The 21801-nt window shown below is 60.4% G+C and overlaps 1 protein-coding gene across 5 annotated transcripts in view; it reads right to left on the reverse strand.

Moving 5' to 3' along the window:
* The window catches only part of NUDCD3 (NudC domain containing 3), a 40134-nt gene that overhangs the window by 14341 nt on the left and 3992 nt on the right, over window positions 1-21801 (reverse strand). For 4 of the 5 annotated variants that reach the window (XM_011384753.2, XM_011384752.2, XM_011384750.2 and 1 more), the window contains exons 2-3: window positions 20450-20751; window positions 5956-6088 (exon numbers count right to left, since the gene is read on the reverse strand). In XM_011384753.2, the coding sequence (XP_011383055.2) occupies window positions 5956-6088; window positions 20450-20751 (435 nt within the window). The remainder of the gene's footprint in view (window positions 1-5955; window positions 6089-20449; window positions 20752-21801) is intronic. The other variant, XM_011384751.2, reaches the window with a different exon arrangement.

Below are 21801 nucleotides of genomic sequence, written 5' to 3' on the forward strand. Positions count from 1 at the left end.
TTATTATTCTGATAAGGACATAATACCAAAAATCGAAAGGTACGCTTAAACTTAATTAAAAGACAAACCACCGAATTTTCAAACGGGCAAAGAATTTGACTGGACATTTTTCCAAATAAGACACAGGCGCAGCCGGCCAGTAAGCCCAGGGGATGCCCGTCGTCATCAAAGTCACAGCGAGCTCGGCACCTCGCAGCCATCAGGGTGGCAATGACAAACGAAACAACAGACACGCCAAATGCAGAGGACGTGGAGGAGGGGGCCGCCCACATCTCTGTGGGATGCATAAAATGGTGTCACACACTTCACTGGAGCTCATGTGGCGATTTCCTGAAAGGCTGGTCACAGAGCCACCACGTTGTTGCGTTGGGGCGATCTGAACTCCGGTGTTGCCCCAGTAACTCTGGGGGTCCTCAGTTCTTTTCACCAAGACAAAATTACAGTTCAGCGAGATTTAGGAAAGGCAAGATTTATTAAAGGCACGTTTTGAGGGTCACGCCTAAACAGGCTATAATTGCGCAGAAATGATTAAAGTGGGGGGCGGGTTACAGCGAAGAGGGCTGTAACCTCCTGGAGATCTGCTGTGTGAGGGCTGGGATGAAGGGGTCACAAAGGTGTTCCTAGGTGATTGGCACGTGAGGCCATTTTGACTGACACTTGGCCGTTACACAACGCCCTGCCTACTGCGCATGTGGCTGCCCAGCGTTCAGCATGTTGTAATCACATTCCTGAACTTCTGAGCACAGACACAACACTACGATGACGGGGTGACAAGGCTGAGGTGCAGACAGGGTCAGGGCCGTCCTGTGCAGGCGGCTGTGGCTGGGGCAGACCAGCTACAGGTTTATGGCCCTCCGGTCTTTGTCCCTCGGGACACAGGCATGATTCGCAGCTGCGAAGTGGGTGTTCTCTGGGAGGTCTTTGCTGGGCCTTGACTCCTTTGCCGCCCCCCCACCATTGTTTCATCGCCCCCCCCCCCATTACTCATGTCTATCTACCTAACGACAGGACCCAGCCGTCCCGCCCCTGGACACGCACCCCGGAGAACTGAAAAAGTGTCCACACGTGGGCACAGAAGGAAATGCTGGGGTGCCAGTGGGTGCGTGGCGGGGAGGGCAGAGGTGTCCTCCTCTGCAGCCTCGGCCCACATGACAAGTACTGACACACTAGTGAAAGACAGCAAGGCGGTCCCAATGGAGGGGCAGAGGGCGACACACCCTGGAAAAGAGCCCATGATCAGGGACATGTGCTGTCACAGCCCACAGGCCATCAGCCCGAGGTGGTGAGGGCCCTCTAAGACCAAGGACGACACCCCGCAGGCTGAGATGTGTACCCTGCCGAACAGGAAATAATGTAAGAACACACACGTGAGTGCGCTGTGTGGGTATCTCCCAGAAACACTCCCACATTTACTAAGCGTAACTAAACTTAGATTCCGACGGCACCTGGCTCAGAACGCGGAGCACTCCCCAGCGGCCAAGCCGTCCTGACCCACACTCGAAGCCGGCGGCAGGCGCTGAGCGCGCTCCAGGCTGCTCTTGACATCGCCCCTTTTAGCGACCAGCGTCTGTCCTGTCCGTTTCTAGCATCGGCCCCCTGTTCAGGTTCCGCCTGCTCTTCGTTGGCAGCTGCCTTTGGCATTCACCTGGTCAGACACAACAGGAGACCAAGCTTCATGCTGCCTCAGGCTGCTGGCCCTTCACAAGCAAGAGGGGCCCAGATCGCCGCTGGGGGGGCCCTTCCTTGAGGAGACCGTCTCATTCCCTAACAAATCGGAACCATTCACACAGATTAGACAGAACCACCCCAAATGGGGTAAGAAGGTCACAGTGATGCCAAGGCAACAACAGTTCAAACTGTTCCAGGCCTGCTCTTCCTAACCCCGGTTCCAATTCCTGCAGCCTAAACGACTAATTTGATTAGGTGACTAGTAAGTTCTATAAGAGAAAACACTACAAGCCAACTCAGAAGATCATGAACCACATGGAACAGGCCCTGACCTCGCGAACACAGGCAGCGCCAGGAGTGGGCGAGTGCGGTGATCTTCGAGAGCCGGGCACAGGTGACCCATCCACAGAGGGCGCGCGGAGACACTCGACCTCACGCGGGAGAGCCCGGACCCGTGCTGCACGCAGATGCCAGCACCGCCTGTCACCCGAAGCCCTGAGGGTCTGGCGCCCGCCGCTGTCAGCAAACCTATGAAGCCAGGGGTTCGTGAGCCTTGCTGCTGGGCGGGCGGATCCCACAGCCCTGTGGTGTCGCCTCAGCGGCACCTACAGAAGCCAGAAGCACCTCTCGGCGCCACAGCCGACTTCGCCTAACCGAGTGCACGTCGTGGCATTCACTCTGCACAGAACACGCGCACGACCAAGCTCACCAGAGGCTTTCACCACCGTCGTCCCATGGCCAACCCAGGAAACGACCCCGATGCCAACTGCCAGGGGACCAGGTCTGCCATCAGCTGCTGCTCACAGGGGGCCTGCCGCCCGGAGACCTGGGCCTGGGGCGGGGAGGTGGGGGGGCTCCTGCAGTCGGGGCACATGGCCCGAACCCTGACCTGGGAAGTCCTGGGCCACTGAGATGTTCCTGGAACCTGCTGGTTGGCAGGCGCTGGGCACACGAGAGAGCGGATCCGCCCCCGTGGGGCCGGCGCTGGGACTGGGGATGCAGCACCTGCGCTAACGGCGGGGCCACAATGACACAGTCACACTCGGTAGTATGTGCATAAAAACACCTGCCAAAACGTCCCAGAATCTAGTCACGGGATGCCTGAGGACGGAGCTGGCACAAGAATTTTTATTGTAATTTTTTTAATACTTTTGAACAGGTAGTCTCACACAAAGAAAATTCTGAATTGACCAGCGCAGCCGAGCAGCCTGCCCGTGTGACTCTGTCCTAGAGCAGCCAGCCATGCGACCTCCCTCCAACGTGTCCCCAGAAGGCCCACCATGCTCCACACCCTGAGCACAAATCGCAGCAGCTGCATTAGCCCGGGGCCGAGCATCACGTGTAAGGCGCACCCGGGGGCCTGGAAGGTTCCTGCAGTGGGCAGAGGGCAGCCAACACGGCCGCTAGCTCGACAGTGCAAATTCGGTCAGCTGTCATGCAGCAGCACGCAGTCGTGACTTCGACAACATCATGATGCGCTCCCCTCAAAAGACAATGGAACAAGCAGGGCTGGGGGCTGGGGGCTGGGGGCTGGGGGGCAAGGGACTGGGCAGCAATCCAAGCTCAGGAGACCTTCCGCACCGGCAGAATGAGAGGTCGGACGAACTGTGTGGAGTTCAATTTCCCAGCATTGAAATCCTCCAATTCAGTGAAATGCCAAGTTCACGACCAGTCCCGACCGACGTCAGCAATCACACAGACACTGGTATCACAGTCCCCAGCCCCACGGATCCACTGTGGACAGCAAGCAGAGTGGACGAGGCAGAGACCTGCTCACGCCTCCAGTGCTTGGGACGAAAGCTTCGTTTTGATGAGCTCTTCCTTTAGACTCACCAGCAACGTGATAAAAGGCGGCACATCAAGTAAGGTCACGCGAACATAAAGTGCTCCCGCCTTCTTTGTCCCCCATTCCCCGTGGAGACAAGTTCACGGCCGCAGAAATTGGTGGGAAGGAGGGAAGCAGAGGCGAGGCTTCGGCCGGAGGAGAGGCCGGAACCCCCGTTACACTCGGTGCCTCCTCCGCCACCCTGCGCACAGAGCCACCTACGGCCCGGAGCAACCGTGAGCTGCTGCACTCTCTGCCACTGTCACGACGACACCCAATAGGTGCCAGGGACAAAAACCAAAGATAAACACTGCTGGCAGGTAGCTGTGACAGGTACCACAGGGGACAGCTACAAAGGAGCTAATCCGGAAAGAAAGTGGCAATGCAGAAAAACCCTTAGACCAGCAAAAGCCAAGAGATGCCGAACGGATTGCTCCCCGACCCCAGTGCTGAGGGAGGCAGGACTGCGACCGGTCACTCAGACGGCGAGGCCGCGAACTTCCCGAGAGAGGCCACGGCACAGCGAGGGCGCCATGGGACAACACGGACCAAGGGGAACGAACGAGGCAAGCTGAGCTGCGGAGAGGAAGCGAGGTCCGCGGCTGCCACAGAAACGCCAGCGCTCACTCAGTCAACACCAGGGGGAGGTGCCTCCTTCAACCCCGGAGTCACAAACACAGGCTCACCGCACGCCACCAGGACAAGCTACCGCCCGCTGGCCCCTGCCAATGCCCCCGCTGGGCCCCAGGGTGCCAGCTCGGGAGCAGCCAGCGTCTATGCAGGAGCGAGCAGGCCCGGCTCCTGGGGGAAGCAGCCCCACGAGCCCAGTGATTACACGTGCACCCGAGACGCGTGCAGGGGTCTGTCCCTGAGTGCGATGAGACTAAAGGTGGCACCCCAATCGCCAGCGTGCGTACGTGAGACGCCATGTTCACTGGGCACTTCCCTGGGCGGCTATGGCATGTACCACGAGCTGTCAGGCGACCTAAGTCCCCTGAGTCGGAGAAGGGAACGGGCTTCGGGCTGAGCTGACACTGCCCTTCAGAGGCCACTCCTCAGGCTCCCGGCGCACTTGGAGGACACACACCAGACCAGGAAGCTGTAACTCCTCCAGCCTCGTGATGCAGCGAGGTCACCAACACCTTCCCCGATTTACTCACCTACACAAAAGGCGACCCGACCGGAGACGGAATGGAAGACCACGGCCGACCACAGCAACCCTAGAAGGGGCTGGCAGAGCAGACCAGCAGGAAGGCGGCGGGCGCCCACCACAGTCCACCAGGACCAGCAGGGACAAGCCCTGTTACCTGGTCGGCCTGGTACTGGAGCGCAGCCACGAGACAGGCCTGGGCGGCCTCAGGATGAGTGAGGGAGGGAGGGCAGGAGTGAGCTGAGCTGCAACGCTGCTCCAGCCACCAGCGGCCCCACGGCTCCTGCCCAGGCCCACACGGAGCCACGACGGCTCAGGAATCTGTCCCTCATGCCGCAGAACAAGCAGGTTCACTGGACACGAGTGGCGCTATGGCTGCGGGATCCAGCGAGACTCCTGCCTCCAGGGCAGCCCAGGAGCCATGAGGGACCTGCAGCTGGGGCCTCGGGCTCGGGGGTGGGGGGCCTCAGCCTGGATGCGCGCATATGTCCAGACCAGCAGGGGTGCTGCCACGCCACCCAGTGGCCGTTCCAGAAAACGTGCGTGCCGCTCAGCATGCACCTCCCAGCTCCGGGCTTGGTCCACGGGAGCCAGCGGCGCTTGCTTACGGAGGTGGGTGGGGCGGGGGCAGGCCCCATGTGCACTTGGCTGTCACCCACTGGCTTTGTGGGGCCATCACGCTGTCCTGGCCAAGCCTGGGGCGCACGCGGCGCCTCCACGTCAGACTGGACAGTGAGCACCTTCTGGCGGCCGGGCGTCTCACCTGTCAAGCATGGACGGCCTGCCTCACACTGCAGGCTGCGGGGCCCCCGGACCAAACGAGGGTGCCAGGTCTGGCGCACTGCTGGGAACCATCCCGTTCCACACACAACATGAGGGCTTTGCTCTTCAAAGTGCAGCCCGCTGTTCCCAGCCCCTGTGGTCACGTCACTCTCGGAGAGTCCCCGGTATACGGCTGTCTCCCACTAAAGGTTGGGTCCTGCTCGGTGAGGCTCCGGGCATGGGAGAACCCCACTCAGGCCGTGAACGTGACGGCCGGGACGCGGCTTCTGCGCGAAGCGGGGCTGGGGTCCCCGTGCCCTGCACGCTGTGGGACCTCGCCCGCCCTCTGTGCGGCTGCCCTGCTCTCTGGCATGCCTTCCGCAGTGGCTGAGGACCACGCACGACATGAAAATGCTCCAGTTAAAAGTGAAGCCCCAGCACAGCACGGGCCGACAGGTGGGGGGACTGCAGAGCAGCAGCACTGTGGTCTGTGGCCGGGCAGACACCCACGCCCCAGGGACGAGTGGGCGGCCAGAGGGCCCCTGGTTACCTGCCTGCCCTTCACCACGTGCCCGGGCACCGGCACCTTGAGCTCCAGGTCGGTGTAGTCCTGGGACCAGGCGTAGTTCTCACGCACAGCGCCGTTATAGCTGTCGGGGTCCCTCTGGAACTGCTCCTGTCCCCTGGGAGAGAGCCAGAAGTCAGAGGACAGCCCCACACACGGCACGCGTGCACCATCCTGCGGTCCTGGACAAGCACTGCCCAAGTCCTATCTGCCCCCACACCCCAAACTCCAGTCCCGGACCCTCTCAGGCCTGCGAGAAGCCGCAGGGGCCGAGGGCTGCACAGATGGCCCGAGGGCAGGTCCTCGTGATGGGAAAGCATCACCACCACAGGGCACAGTGTGGTCTAGCCCCGGGTACGCGGGAGCTGAGAAGCCAGGCCAGTCCACTAAACAAAGGGCCGGCTGACACATCCAGCTCGTGGGCCTGCAGCTGCTCCGCGTCCACTGGACCCCAGCCGCCTGTCTGGCCCACTCTGTGAAAAAAGTCCCTATACTCACCACCGGCTGTCACCGGGGGAGGGGACCCATCAGCCAGACCAACTGCACACACGAGGCAGCCAGCACGGCACGGACAGGCCTGGAGGAAAGGGGACGTGGGAAGTAGCACGCGACGGCACACTTGCCGGAGCAGATGGCAGCGTGGACAGCGCTGCGACCACCACTGAGAAGCAAGTCTGGAAGAGCCTCGGCTCTGACGGAGACAGGCCAGGGAAAAACGAGTCCAGGAGAGCCTCGGCTCTGGGGGGCACAGGCCAGGCGCGGGGGGCCCAGCAGCAGGGAGCCCAGCAGACACGCCTGCAGGGAGGACCCAACCGGGTCCCACCCGTGGGGATGCAGGCACTGCACGCCCACCCCCTGGTCAGGGCAGGGTCGGGAGGATGGCGGTTCAGGACAAGGGCACGCTCACTCCCTGGGTACGCCCTGCACACCTGCTCTCGTGAGGCCGGGCCCCCAGCAGCTCAGCTCTCTAGGTGGTAACTGAGGCCGTTCTGGGCTGAACTATCCCTGAATCCACATGCTGGAGTCCCGGCCCCCAGCACCTCAGAATGAGCCTTTTCTGGAGATGGGTCTTCAGAGGTGACAGCCCCAACGAGGTCATGTGGGTGGGCCCTAATCCGTGACTGTGTCCTTAACCGGGGGGGGGGGGGGGGGAGGGATGCAATCTGGACATGGAGACCCCCCCAACAAAGGGATGACAATGTGAAGACACTCAGGGAGGAGATGGCCACACAGCCACAAGCTGAGGAGGGCCGAGGCTAGGAGGCTTGGTCCAGGGCCCCAGCGGGCACTGCGATAACCTGACCCTGACCTTCGCCTCCAGAGCACCAGGAGGAAGGTCTCTGCTGAGCGGGTGGCACTCTGCAGCTTAGCGCGGTGGTAGGCAAATTTCACACCCACTGTCGGCACGGGGCACCGACCCATCGGAACATGGGCTGGCCAGGCGGGGTGGTGGGCCGGTGGGGCAAGCGCCCAGACAGCAGACAGAGCCTGACGCCGTGAAGGCCTGGACACGGCAGTCAGAGACAGCCTGACGAGGGCTCCTGTCCGCCAGGGCTGTGTGTGGTGACACGAAGGAGCTGGAGAGGACACAGTGCTTGCGCAAGGTAGGTTCCGCTTCCTAGCGCACGCACGCGCACGCACGCCAGGAGGCGCGGTGGCTTCTCTGGGTAGTAGGATGACAAGCAGTGTGACTTTCTTTGTCATATCTTTAGAAATTATCCAAACTCTCAACAACTAGCAAGAAAAAATGGCTCTAAGATCTGTATACAGGAGACAGTGACCCCACCCTATGGCCCCAGTACCACGCGGATCAAGTCCAGGGGCCCCCCACACCCTGGGAGACAGGCACAGCAGGCTGGTGGCCCAGCTTCGGCCCGTCTGCATCCCTCCCCACCCAGCTCACACCCTGCTCACACCTGCAGACAGTGTGCCTGAAGATGCAGAGAACACCCCAAGGAGACCAAGAGACAGGAGAGAGCAGAGGGTGCATGCTCTCAACAGACAGCCCTCAGCATGGCCTTCTGAATCGTGTACGTACGCCACCCGCTTGAAAAAATCGAAGGCATGAATAGGCTCAGGCCTGCTCCCTCCCTCCACGGCCCTGCACAACCGGCTGGCCTTGGGAACCAGGATGTGGTCCTTAAGCCCCTCCCTGGGTTCCAGGAACAGGGGTGCCCCCATGGAGTGCTGGCCACGTGCAGGCCGTGGAGCAGGGACAGGGGCCATGCCCGGCACAAGGACATGCTGCCTCCAGACACTCACGCACACCCCTGGGATTCGAGGCAGAGGCCGGCGTGAGTCCTCTGCCCACGGCTCCCGCCACCGGCAGACTCGCCGTGCTTGTCCTTAGTGATGGAGCAGGGCTTACACGTACGTGAGCACACGTGTGAGTATGTGCACGTGTGTGTACTGCGTACAGGGCAGGTAACAGACATCCTCCTTCACAGCATGTCCATCCCTTAGCACCCCCTCTTCTCGCTGACGCCCCCACATCCCACACCTCCACAGGAGCCACAGACGATGGACGCCTGGTGACTTCCCTCCGGGCGTCCGCGCTTGCGAGCTCCGGATGTGAGCGCTGCCACGACGCCTCCCTCCCAGGAGGCCCGGCCCGCTGCTCTCCTGGAAGCAGGTTCACGGCACCGCTCAGCACTGCGCCGAGACTGGCAGTGCCCGGACGCCTGGCCACTGTGACATCTGAGAAGGCCACGTCACACCTCACCCCCGCCGCTCAGAAAGGGAAGGCTCGCAACTCCATCGTAAACTTAACACATGAAATGGTTCGCAGGAACCGCAATTTCAGGAAAGCCAAATTCCTCTATAAGGGTGCCAGATAAATGAAAATCACGTTTATAGTCACAACAGGGACACGAGAATGTGCGGCCCCGCTCGATGGCAAGGGAAAACGAGAACACTGTGGAAGGGGTGCTGGGCCTTTCCTGGGCCCAGGGAGAGAAAGTGCTGACGAGGCAAGGTTGACAGGCAAGCCCCAGGCCGCCACCCTCCTGCCCACAAAGTGAACTGGTTGCTGACATGGCCGCTGTCAATCACAGCCCACTGGGGAAATGCACACCCAGCCCAACAAGAAAGGGGCCGAGAGTCAGCCGCCAGTGCCGGGCTGCCCGGGCCACGAGCATGAGCGGCTTGGGAGGGAGGCACCTGAGCAGCGAGTGTGGACAGTTCACGGGCGCAGGGCGCGCAGTGCTGGCCTTCTAGCTCCACCCACGGCGTGGTGCCGACGGCCTCGGGATTCTGGCTGTGTCACCCAATGTGCCCTCCTGCAGAGAGCGGCTCTGGCAGGGCTTCCAGCACAGGAGCCGCCCGATCGGCGGAAGCCAGGCCCTGCGTCCTTGGCACGGGCCTGCCCTGTCCCAGTAAGTGTGTCACCCATGTCGTCGCCGAGGACTCGCCTGCCCCAGGCCCGGCTGCGCAGTGTCCACCCGCACCTCACGCCCTCGAATCCAGCTTATCGGTACCACAGGGGTCATAACCTCTTGCTCGGGGAGCTAAGAGACTGACAGTGGGTGACAGCCCAGCAGCCACCCAGAGCTCACGCAGTCCACCCTCAGCCTCAATGTGTACAGGCAGCTGGCCTGTCATTCGGGCCCAGCCGTGACCTCTGGGCGCCACCCGCATGACCCCGCGTGTGCATGGTTGCTGACAAAATGCTTCATGGACACACTGGGGGCCCTGGTCAGAGTCAGCACGGCCTGACGGCAAATCAGCTGGAAGAGACGCCGCCCCAGGACAGAGCCAAAGCGACAAGCAGTGACAACACAGCACAGGGCGCTAACGCCAGCTGGGCTCCAGTCTCTGCAGACGGTACTTTCTGTTCTCACCAGCTCCAGGCTGCCAGGGGTGTGAGCTGTGACATAAGACAAGCCGAGAGAGACTCCTCCTGTTTGCAGTCTCTGCGTCAGCCCCCAAGGCCCTCCCTCACAGCCCCTCTGCACAGAACTGAGCCAAGACCCCCCTCAGCCAGTGTGAGCAAAGGAGAGGGGCCAGTGATGACGCCGGAAGCCAGAAGCAAGGCCGCTGTGAGTGCCCCTGTGCCAGGCCCACCCGCCAGCCACAAACACAGCCTGGCCACGCCCTCAGCCCAGCGGCCGAGATAGAGGACACCGAGGAGAAGGAAAGCCTAGCAGCCACAGTGGACAGCTGACATGGCAGCTCCGGGGGCACTGCCCTAATCCACGACATGTGTGATGAACAGGTGACTACGGGGACCGCCGACAGCCAAGAGCAGCCGTGCTCACACTGGCAGCTGGGCAGGCGGGCTCCCTGAGGCTTTCCATGAGAACAGAGGACACGGGTGGTGTCCGTCACTGAGACAGGAATCTTCCGGAACGCATGCGCACGTAGAGACTGAGAGAAACGAGTGCTACCTCTATGTCCTTGAGGGCCATTCGAGTAGCTCGGTCAAAGCTCTGGCCACCATGTGCTCACGAACACCCCATGAACTGCTGTGTAAGCGCACACAAAAAGCTGCATTTCAGGGCTCTCGCCGGTGACTGAACAAATGCAGCCCTCCTGCGCCAACGGCAGGCCCGCTGTGTAACTGACCTGCAACACATGGACACGCAGACTCCTGAAGCCCCCGCCGACTGTGTCCGGACAGATTCCCAAATAGAGACCGCCGATCAACCACAGCGCTTCTCGGGGTCACCCCACCTCCCTGACCCCACGGGCAGCTCTCCAGGGGTCCGGGGATAGGCGACGCGGGCTGGGCACCACCCGCCCTCACCCCCACTCCCCACAGATGTCAGGCAGGGGCACGCCTGTTTCACATCATCCGAGCCCACAACCAAGTTCAATTTCAGGTCGAAACCCCATCTTTCTGCCTGGTCTGTGTGTGCTGTGAACTGCCCAGGCACACACTGTCTGTAAATGTGTGTGACGCTGGGCTCTATGAAAAGGGAAGCACCTTTCCGAAAGCTGATGACCGGTGCAGCTATGCTGGGGTGACCTGCGTGGCAGCCTTCACCTCAGGGTGGTGAAGGGCAGGATCACCGCGTTCTCCTTATAAAACGGGGCACTGGTCTGGCAGGGCTGGCGAGGCAGTTTACGAGGAAAGTGAACAGACCACCACAAACTACAACCCCAAGAAAGCCAGCTTCCGAGAGGGGCGCCACGTGCCCAGGCAGAAGTGATGCTGAGCAGGAGGGAGCAGCACCCAGGGCCCCTGCCAGGCACAGTCAGCCGCTCCGAGCAACAGAGGGATGCTGCACTTGAAAAAAGACTGGCCACCTTGTGACTAAGACTGTGATCGCCAAAATCCAAACAGAACTCACAAAGCAGACGCAGCAACAGCCACTGCCCCTGGGAGCGCCTGTGCCCGAGGCAGCCAAAGGGGCTGGGTTTCACCTGCATGTACAAATGAGCGTATTCCTTTATTACCTGTGCACACGAAAGTTAGCTAAAAGCTAATCGGTGACCACCCCGACCGCTCTGAGGGCCCCGCGGAACCGGGCTGACAGTGCCAGCCGCAGGGTATGAGCCACCCCCAGCATGTGACGCGCTCTGCTGCACCAGCTCTTCCAGCTCAGGTCACTTACTCTGAGAATTCCACTTTAAGTGTCTGCAGGGTGGCAAAGACCCCCACAAGGGACAGAGACTGGCGTGGGTGGCCAGCCGGGCGCCAACCTCAGCAGGGATGCAGGACACGAACCCCATTAACACCGTCACAGACGTTTTTAACCCCTTAGTCTTTTTGCTTAACGTGTTTTCTAACTTTCCTCAACGAATACACAGCGCTGCTGAAGACGCCCTGGGGACTTAGACTCTCGCAGCCGTCTCTGGTCACCATCGTCCTGTGATCCCATGAGAAAAGAGGCTGGCAGGACAGACACGAAGCCACTGAGCACAGTTCACACTGCGGACACGCTGGGCGGCCACCCACACGTCACCAACGGGGCATGTGAAAACGCAGGATGATGGTGCCAGGTGGGCGGGGTTAGGAGACGGGGTGGAAAAGACAGAGCGTAAGTACAAACTGGCAGTCGTGATAGAGGCGCACGGATGTGGAGCGCGCAGAGCACGGGGACAGTCAACACTGCTGCAATAACTAGGATGGAGGCAGAGCGGGGTGATCGCTACATGGCGCAAGCACCTGACCTCGGTGGTGCGCGCCTGAAGCTATCACACGTGCTACGGCAAGTGTGACTGACAAATGAGGAAATAAAATGCAGACGAGCCATGTCCACAGCACGCTGGCATCACGCAGAGCCGAACTTAAAAAAGCAGGGGGTTCAGGAAGATGAGGGGAGGTGGGGCGCATGGGAACCTCATACTCTCCACTCGCTCTGACTGTAAACCACAAACTGCCCCCTAAAAAACAAAACCTATTTTTAAAGAGTAGGCAGAGGTGTAAACAAGCCCCCTCCTCCCTCGGCCTCCCCTGCATGAGTCGCTCATGGCCGTGCGGGTCACAGTGAGACCGAGGTTCAGATCCCTCCCTGTATCGCGGCCAATTTAAACGCGCACACAGGGCCGGGAAACCGCCAGGAGGAAGGAGGCCGCGGGACTGGGGGGAACAAGGCAAACAGACCTAAATAAAGGTACCCAGCGAAATCGAAACACGGCCGGAGTCGCTGGCGGGAGGGCGGCGGGCAGAGGGGCGACACTGGGCAGGCAGAGGTCTCAGGTCTGTGCGCAGTGCGGCACCCGCCGAAAGCCCAGCAGACCCGCCGACAGTCCTGTCCCCAGGGCCGCCCTCGGCAGGGCTCCTCCCAGAGTCCCTCACGTGGGACAGAGTTTAGCCCAAACCTGAAAACTGCTCCGCATCATGGAGAGGGCACCGCCAGCCTGCTGGGGAGGGGACCGCGCCCCACGTCTGGTCACTGCAAGGGGCGTCGTCCACTTCTTCCAGGTGGTGTCTGCAGGTGTCTGCTGCTGCTGCTTGGGGTCTGGGCCTGTGTTCCTTGGGGTGGGGACAGACTTCTCTCTGTTCTCACATTTAGGACCCCATAGGCGGGCAGGGAACGGAGGGGAGGTCACACAAAGCAGGTCAAGCGGCCAGTCATCAGCCGAACGCGCCCGTTACACTGCCTCGTCTCCCCCACAGCGCCCCCCGAGGACCGTCACCGCACGTCACACACAGCCGAGCAGCACCTGAATAAGAGGTCTGCGACTGCGTGGGGGAGAACACCCGACGCAGGAGGGAAAGGTGGGACCGGCCCCGAGGGCGAGCAGCCAGCCCGGAGACGGGCCTCCTGTAGGCCGGGAAGCTGGAGCAGCAGCGGCGACAGCACCGCCGGCCCCGCTCTGACCGCCGTCCAGGAGAGCCCCGTGCGGCCAGAGCGCACAGCTGCTCGGGGACAGTGCCAGTGTCGCTGGACAAGCCCATGAAGGGACACCCTGACGACAAATGAGGACCTTGGTGGGGTGGTGACAGCGCGGAGGGTGGGAGGGGCCACCCCTCACGGCGCAACCCCGCCAGCGAGCACAGAGGGAAGCCGGACACCACCGCGGTGACCGCCCGAGAGCCACGGTGGCTACGAGCTATGGCGGGAGCTTGAGGACCAGCGGACATCGCGGTCTCAGAGCATCTCCCCACCAGACGCACAGTGACTAGAGGGGGACAGTACACAAGACCACACGAAAGGGCAGTCGCCAGGAAGAAAGCCAGCACCTGTAAACGTGTCACGGCACAGACGAGGCTAACGAAGCGGCCAGAGAGCAAAGATGCGGCCCTGAGGCAGTGACAGTGGTGGCGCATCAGCCCCGGGGAAAGGACGCTGCCGGACCGCAGTCCTCAGAAGAGCGCCCAGCAGCCTCCGGTCACACCTGGGGCGCTGGGAGGGCACGTGGGAATTCTTTGCACGGCTTTTGCAACTTGTTTTTTGCAGATATGAATTATCTAAAACTGAAGTTTTTAAAGAGTGCAAAATAAAGGGACATCGAGCGCGCCCTCCGAGCGCGTGCCGGCCCCCGCCCAGCAAAGAAGCGCCGAGCTGCCCACTGCGCCTCCGAACCTGGCCCGCGCTCACAGCCCCCCAGACACACGGACGGCCTCCTGCAGGGGTTCCCCAAGCAACCTGAGAGGAAGCCGCCAGTGCGCCCAGGCTCCGCTTGAGGCCCCAGCCCCACGTCAGCCGCGCGCTCAGACTCCACATGTCGCACCCTGCAGGCTGCCCAGGTCGCATCCCGCCCAGGGCGAGCTCCCTGCTGAGCAGAGGGAGGCGTGAAACTCGGTTGCTCCAGCTCTCCCAGGGCACAGCGGTCCTAGGCCTCCGTCCCCTGGGGGCCCGAGTGCCCAACTGCTCAGCGTAGAGAAGAGAGACCTGGGACACCATGGGAAGGACCCCACAGGGAGTCCTTCCTGTGGGGGACACTGACCTGCTACACAAGAAGGCAGGTACTGGCCAAGGACACACAGAAGTGGAAACCCTTACTGCACGAAGCGGCAAAGAAACGAAATGTCCCTGGACACTGGCATTTGTTGTTAAGTTTAGTTCACAAGTTCATCGTTTCTGAACATGACCTTTAATTTGAATCAGGTGGTTACTGAGCCAACTGCGTGCCAGGCGCACTCTAGGCACGAGACGCAAGGTGAACATGTACTCAGCTCAGCGTGCCGTCTCTTCCTGCCGACTGACCTGCTGCGGACCCCTGGGGAGAGAACCGGCAGGGAGGTAAAGACACAGAGAGAGGCAGGCTCAATGGGCCACCACCCAGGGGCCAGACACAGGGGTGCGGCCTGAGCCAGGGACCACGGCAGACGCAGGGGCAGAGTGCTACAGCGGCGAGTGTGACACGGACAGGGCCGCCTGCCACAGCGAGCCTCTGTCCCTGGCGACATGCTTCAGGCTGTACCCCTCCATCTGCACCACGTTCTCCTGGCCCACTGGGCAGATGCCCCAGCCCTCAATCCTTAGGCGTCGTCCCCATCTACACTCCCACTTGGGTGACCTCCCAATGGCTTCAAATGCCCACCTCTGGTCCTGTCCTCAGCTCTGGGCACTGACTGCCTTCTGGGGCTCCCCCCATGTGGGATCCCCACCTCTCAGACCCGCTGTGCCAAACCCAGGGACAGACCAGCCCCTCCTTGCACCTGTCAGCTGTCTCCACCCTTCCAGGTGCTCAGGCCAGCCAACTTGAGCAGAAAAACGTGCAGTTACGTAAAGATTCCGAGTGCTAAAAATACATATGACTTATTACTAAATATAGCTGTTACTAAAATGTTATAGTAAATAACCTAAACTACAAAAGCTAAGAAAATCAACTGGGAAACTAGAAACCAATGACAGAATTCAGTATTGGCGTACAGGATCTACTGAACGAACACGTTAAAATCCTACAGAAGAACAAACAAGACTTGAACTAATAAGACATACCCTGCTCTTGGACAGAAAGACTCAACGACAAAAAGATGTCAATTCTCTCTAATTCAAAACATGAATGTAATGTATTCCCAATGAAAATTTCAATGGAATTTTCATATGGAAAATTAAAGACTGGGGAGGAAGGGAGACAGAGATGGGGTCAAGGGGGTCAAATCCACGGTAGCTGAAGGAATCTGGACTTTGGGTAGTAATCGCACAATAGGATACATAGATGTCAAATTATAACGTACACCTGAAAATCATATAATTGTATTAACCAACGTCATCTCGATAAACTTAATTAAAAAAAAGAAAACAAAAGAAAAGACCGGGGGCGGGGAGATGAAGCCCTAGTCCTCGAGGCTTTTGCGTGCATCAAGCAAAGGGCGGCAAAGAGACAAACACTTCAGTATCTGTGAAAAAATATGGGAACACCCGCAAAGCCAGCTGGAACCCAACATACGCCCGGTGGGCGGTTTCAAATAAAAGCAACGAGGTAAAGGTTAACAGCAGGGCCGCCAGCTGGCACCTGGGTGGGTGAGATGGCCTGGCTATCTGGGGCCAAGTTGGCTACACCCCCCAAAACAACAGGGCCAGACCCCGTGACCCAGCAGGCCCCGTCTAGGGATTGGTCCAACACATACTCGCACACATGTCCCAAGAGGCACACACAGCACGTCCACGGCAGCAGACCGGAACAACCTAATTATACTCCCGTGGGGCTCACAAGATGCCAGCTACAGCCACTGGGTAGAGTGCTGTGAGGCCAGCAAGAGATGACCGTGCTACAGTCAAGTCACCTGGAGAGCTTCTGCACCCAAATCCCCCCGGCCCCACCCCACGGGCAGCACCCAGGCCAGTTAAGCCAGGTCTCCTGGGGGCAGGCCAAGGACTCAGCATTTTAAAAAAAGAGAACCAGAGGGTCAACTGCAAGCCATGTGCAGCTGGAGCCTCGTCTGTAGATTTAAACAAATCCGTGTCTGTAATCAGGACATGCTGAGAAGGCGGGGAGTTCACGGCCGACGGAATGACCGAGGCAGGCGGGCTGGCACGCGTGCACGGGGTGGCATCCTCCGCCTGCACGTCTGTGCAGATTCTGCTGCAGCCACGCTCTGCGAGGCGTGCTTCTGCCCTCTGATGGGAAGACGAGCCGGCACGGTTTCTAGCATCACAGGACACACCAGGGAGAAGCGGCCGCTTCTGACTCTGAACTCTCTCCAGTCGGTCCAGCACCGCAGGCAGACACAGCCCCTGGCCCCAACCGCATACCTGCCTGCTGCTTCACCCCAACATCTGTGGCCCTAGTTCTGACTCCACGATCTTAGGCAAAGCAGGTTGCCAGGGCCGGACACGAAGGCCACGGCGCCCTACACGAGAAGCAGCAGGAGCAGCTCGCTGGCCACCCTCGTCCTGCCAGGCTTCCCTCAGGTGGGCCTGAGGGTCCAGCCGTCCCACGACGCCCCTCTCGTGGCTCTGGGCTGGCAGAGGGACAGCCGGGCTGCACCGTAGGCAGGCAGGCCAGTCAGTGCCCCAGCGGGGCAGGGCCCTGTCCCTCACGCAAGCCCAGCCCCCAGGAGAGAGGCTGTTTCTAGGCAGTAATTCTCTCTCAGGGCTCCCTTTCCCCTCCTTCTCAAAGAATCCTGCTGTGACAAGACAGGCAGGAGGCGGAGTGGCCCGGCCTTTCTGGATGTCCACCGCAGCTCGGCACCGGCTACAGCACGCCCGCCACTCGGGAGCTGAACTGCAGGACCCAGGGCGGGCACCGGACCAGACCCGAAACCGACCCCAAGAGGCAAGCCCCCGGACCGCTGGAGAGGTGCCTGACTGGTGACTGGGACGCGGATACTGCCTGGTTTGTCCCCCTCTCCTTCTGCAGTGCTAAGCAATGTCTGTCAGCATGTCTGAAAGCTGCCCCGCACCCAGAAGCCCTCCCAGCGCAGGTGAGGCATGGCGCACAGGTGACGTTGGGGCTCCCAGCGCAGGTGCAGCACGCAGTACAGGTGACGTCGGGACTCCCAGCAGCTCTTCTCACAGGTCTTCGCTGTGGGCAACCCGAGGCCTGGGGAGCCTCTCTAGACCGCGAGCCCATCCTTGAGGGCTGTCCCGAGTGGTTGTCTGAGCAACGGCTACCTAAACCGTCCAACTAGCAGAACAGCAGATGCACAGCTTACGCAGGAAGAGCCGGGCACAACTGCAGGGCCTGGATACCGCCAGGCGACCGGGGCTCGGATGCCCCCACACTCCACCTTCAGATCGGCCGCAGCGCTACATCCTGGGGGCAGTGGACAGGTCTGGGCGAGGCTTCCTGCCTCGTCCACGGCCAGCTAGGGAGCGCCTGATGGCAGAGGGGCCTCCGTCCTTGCAAGTCTTGGTCCTGCAGGCCAGCCAAGGTTTCCTGGGACACGTGTCTTCCCTCAAAACTTACGTGGGGGCACAATGTGTAAAAGTCACTCTGACTCTAACGAGAACACGAGTGACTGGTGCAAGAAAGAAAAAACAGTCTCCACAAAACAAGACAGCCATTCTGGTCCATGACACAGGAATCACAGACAAATCCCACCTTAGAAGAAAGACTTCAGACGTTAATTCATTTCCCTCCAGGCCTTTTCTCTGCATGATGTTCAATGTTTTTCAAAGTTGTCATTAGTTTGAAGCTGGCTTTTCTCACACAACATTATATCATGAGAATACCCGTGAGTCAAGGTGCCACCACAGAAGCAGACCAGAAGAGACACACTAAGAGACTTACGTGACTGGGGGCCGCCTGGGCCATCTCAGATCCAGAGGGCAGGCCACCTGGAACTCGCCCACAACAGGACAGAGCTGCTGTCCATGGGAGCCTCAGCTCCGCCCTTCACACCCCTGAGTACTAATCTCCTGGGACACCCCCAACACCCGCTTGGGCTTCCCTGAGCAGCTAGGCATCGGCGTGGCCAGCAGATGACCATAAAACTGACCATCGCAACACCACGTGAGCACTCTGTTAAAAGCTCGTCCATGCATTTAACCGCTCCCTTCACGGAAATCCAGCGTTCTCCCCGAATTCTGTGACGCGAGCAACGCTGAAATGAACGAAAGGGAAGGAACTGTGCATTCGGTCTTCACACTCGTACCTAACTCTGCTGGGGAGGACTCCTGGAGAAGGGGAGCCACACACACACACAGGGCTCCAGAAACCCACGCCGGGTCCCCCGAATCTGGTGGAAGACGGACCTGGGCCCACATGGAGTCTGACCACGGGGAAGCCCGTGCAGTTCCGGGGTCCACGAGGGGCCAGGGCCCCTCAACCAGTCAGACTGCGAGGACCTCACCGAACGCTCAGGAGAGCCCAGCAAGGCCGGGGTTTACCAGGAGGACTAAACTAGCCCCAGAATAAAGGGTGCCCCAGACACGCCCCCAATAAGGCTTCAAAACAAGCTTCTAAAAGGGCGATAAATCAGCTGCATGCAAAAACAGAACTCAACACTCTTTAAAGAAAAAAACTCCAGAGACACAACCACACAACACCCACAACGTCTAGCATCCAACATGAATGCACCAGATGTGGGAAAATGCAGGAAACCATGGCCCGACGTCAGGAGAAAATTCAGCCAAGAGAACCAAACCAAGAAATGATGGAGACATTAGAATCAGCAGACGAAAGCCTAAAACAGCTATGATAAATATACTAAACGATCTAGAGAAAACGACGAGAGTAGAAATCGAAGCCGTAAAAAATAATCGAGAGCTGAGCTGAGCGTAAAAAATACTCGCAGAGCTGACAAATCTACTACCTGTAATAAACGACGTACTGATGACTAGGTAGAGACCAGACACTAAAGGAGAAAAGAGTAAATCTGAAGACAGGGGAACAAAAACTGTTCCGAAAGCAGCACAAGGCCAGGGGACTCGGGGGCAGGCCTGGAAGCCCGACACCCGCAGCACAAACACAAGGAAGCGCGCCCGAGCGCGCCGCACCTGACGGCCGCAGCCGTGACCAAGGGCAGCTGCGCGTCGCGGCCGAATCCCAGGGCTGGGGACAAGGGGGCGTTCCTGCACGGGGACACGGTCACGCACTCCTCAGGAACGGTGGGAGCAGGAAGAGTGCGGAATGACGTTCTTTGAAAAAAAGCATCAATTCCTAATTCTGCAGATGGTGAAAATATCCTCAGAAACGAGGATCAAAATAAGACGCCTTCAGACGGGCAGGGAGAACTGACAGCAGCGGCCCCTACAGGACAGGCGGGGGCACCCCGCACCATGCCCCCTTCTCACCGGAGCCCCTGTGTGGACCGGCCCTTCTCCTCTGGCCTTTAGTGGGGCCACTAGGACTCTCGGTTTCGCCCATCCCACCTCACGAAATCGGCTTCCCTCCTCCGCACCGTGTGTTGCCAAGTTGGACACTCTGCTTCGTTAACGAGGAAACCCCCTCAGAGACGCCCCAGGCAGGTCACGGGGGTGCGAGGGGCAGGACGGATGGAAGGGAGCGTGGGACAGGGCTGGGCAGGGGAGAGGCCCCTGGGGACGGTCAAGGCGCCGTCCTGCCACGGAAGAGAGACCTGAAGGGGAGCTGGCTCGGGGCGGCGTGCTGTCCCCAGACGCGGCCACAACTCTGCACAGGGAGGCCGTGGCTCTCCTCGCCCACGCGCCCGGCAGGAAGGGCTAGTGGGCAGCGCCCCGCTGGACGCAGCCCCACGGAGGAACAGGCAGAGCGTGCCGCCTGGCCGGACCCCGCGCAGCACGGGCCACGCGGTGACATCGGGAACGGCAGCGATGGTACACTATGCTACCCCCTCTGCCTCACATGGGACACTCAGGAGGGGACCCTGCTCGCCCAACAGAAGGTGTTTTGCTAGGTGGCAGCCGCTGAGGGGCTCTGTGCCCACTGTCCCAGTCAGACGGCCTCCCAGGTATCTGTCCCTCAGGCCGAGGGGACAGTGAGTGGCATCTATAGAAAGGGCACCATCAGGAGTGGGGCCAGACAGGTGGGTCTCACTGGCTGTGTGACTTCAAAAAGGAGATAATGGAGGGCCCTGATGCCCACTGCCCTCCCAGCCTGTGCAACCAAAGCGCTGTCACCCTGTCGGCACGCACTGCTGCTGTGTGACCACTGAGTGACGGCAAGGCCCACTAGGACACCGAACCACCCCGCGGCCCAGCGAGAAAGGAGTTCTTACTTGGGAAGCGCTGGGGGGCCCATCGGGGCCTCGGCAAGTCCTGCGGCAGCATCCGTCAGCTCAGCGTCCTCCCTGGAGCCTGGGGCCTCCTCCCGCAGGGCGACTTGCTGGCCCGAGGCCTCCTCCCGCGGGGTGGCCTGCTGGCCCGGGGCCTCGTCCCGTAGGGCGACTTGCTGGCCCGGGGCCTCCGCGCTCGCCTCCGCTGTGGGCTGGGCCTCGGCCTCGCCCCGCATCTTCTCCTCCAGCTCCCTCCTCCTCTTCTCATCGTCCTGACGTGCCATGTGGTCGAAGGTTCGGAACACCTGAAATCACACAGCGATGGGCATGAGCGCCTCTGCCCAGACCGCAGCGTCCCGAGCCAGCAAGGACAGAAAGGCAGCACTGCCAACAACACGATCTGGACTCCCCAAGAGCTGCTGCAACAACAATCCTGAACGGGGAGCTCCAGAACCCCCGAAGGGGAGGCCTGCCAAGCAGAGGCCCCCACGAGCCGGCTGCCACCCCAGAGCGCTCTCTGTCGAGACTGCTCAGTAGGGTCTGTGCGCTGGGCACAGGGCGGTGCCAGGGTCTGGGAGCCCTAGAAACGTCAGCTCATGCTCCAGAAGGGAGGTGCGAGCCGGCAAGCGTCACCCCGCTGTGGCCCACACAGCCAGGCGGGATGTCAGCGTCCCAGAAAGGTCGGGAATCCACTGGACAAACTCCACGTGTGCCCACGACGTGCAAGAACAGACAGACAGTGGCAGCTCCGCCCTCGGAACCCCACATTCTAGGAGCAAAGCAGCCCTTCGTCTTTTTTGGAAGTCACACCCCCTACAAGTGCTAGGACTGTCTCCCGAGAAAGTGCACATGAAATGTGGTGCCATCCACGGCACGTGCAGACAGGACAGACCCGCACGTGGCAGCCCCAATAGGAGGCCGCGATGCGCACACTCCCGGGTCAGGGAGCCCGCAAAAGCTCTTCCAGCAAAGAAACCCGGGTCCTCTCCGGGAGAGCGGGCTCCGAGTCAGACGTCAACAAAAGGCACGTCTTCCTCAGAAGCCAGATGCCCCCAGAGAGAGGGGCGTCAGGAAAGAGCTCCTGCAGCTGCTGGTGGCAGGAGGCTGGCGGATCCACGCTGGGACGTGGCTGGGAGCAGACACAGCAGCCACGCTCCTTGGAGTTTTCCCAAAGGAATTGAAACATGTCCACACAGAACCAGCACGGGGATGGCGCCAACAGCCTCATTCATCACTGTCAAAACCTGGAGTGACCGAGACGTCTGGACGGGTGGGACAGCCGTGGTCCACCCAGACAGTGGAGCATCCGTCACCCACAAAGAGACGACTGTCCGGCTACGAACAGCCGCGGGGAA

This window comes from Pteropus vampyrus, unplaced genomic scaffold (genome assembly GCF_000151845.1).
Source record: "Pteropus vampyrus isolate Shadow unplaced genomic scaffold, Pvam_2.0 Scaffold620, whole genome shotgun sequence".
NCBI classification, from domain to species: domain Eukaryota; kingdom Metazoa; phylum Chordata; class Mammalia; order Chiroptera; family Pteropodidae; genus Pteropus; species Pteropus vampyrus.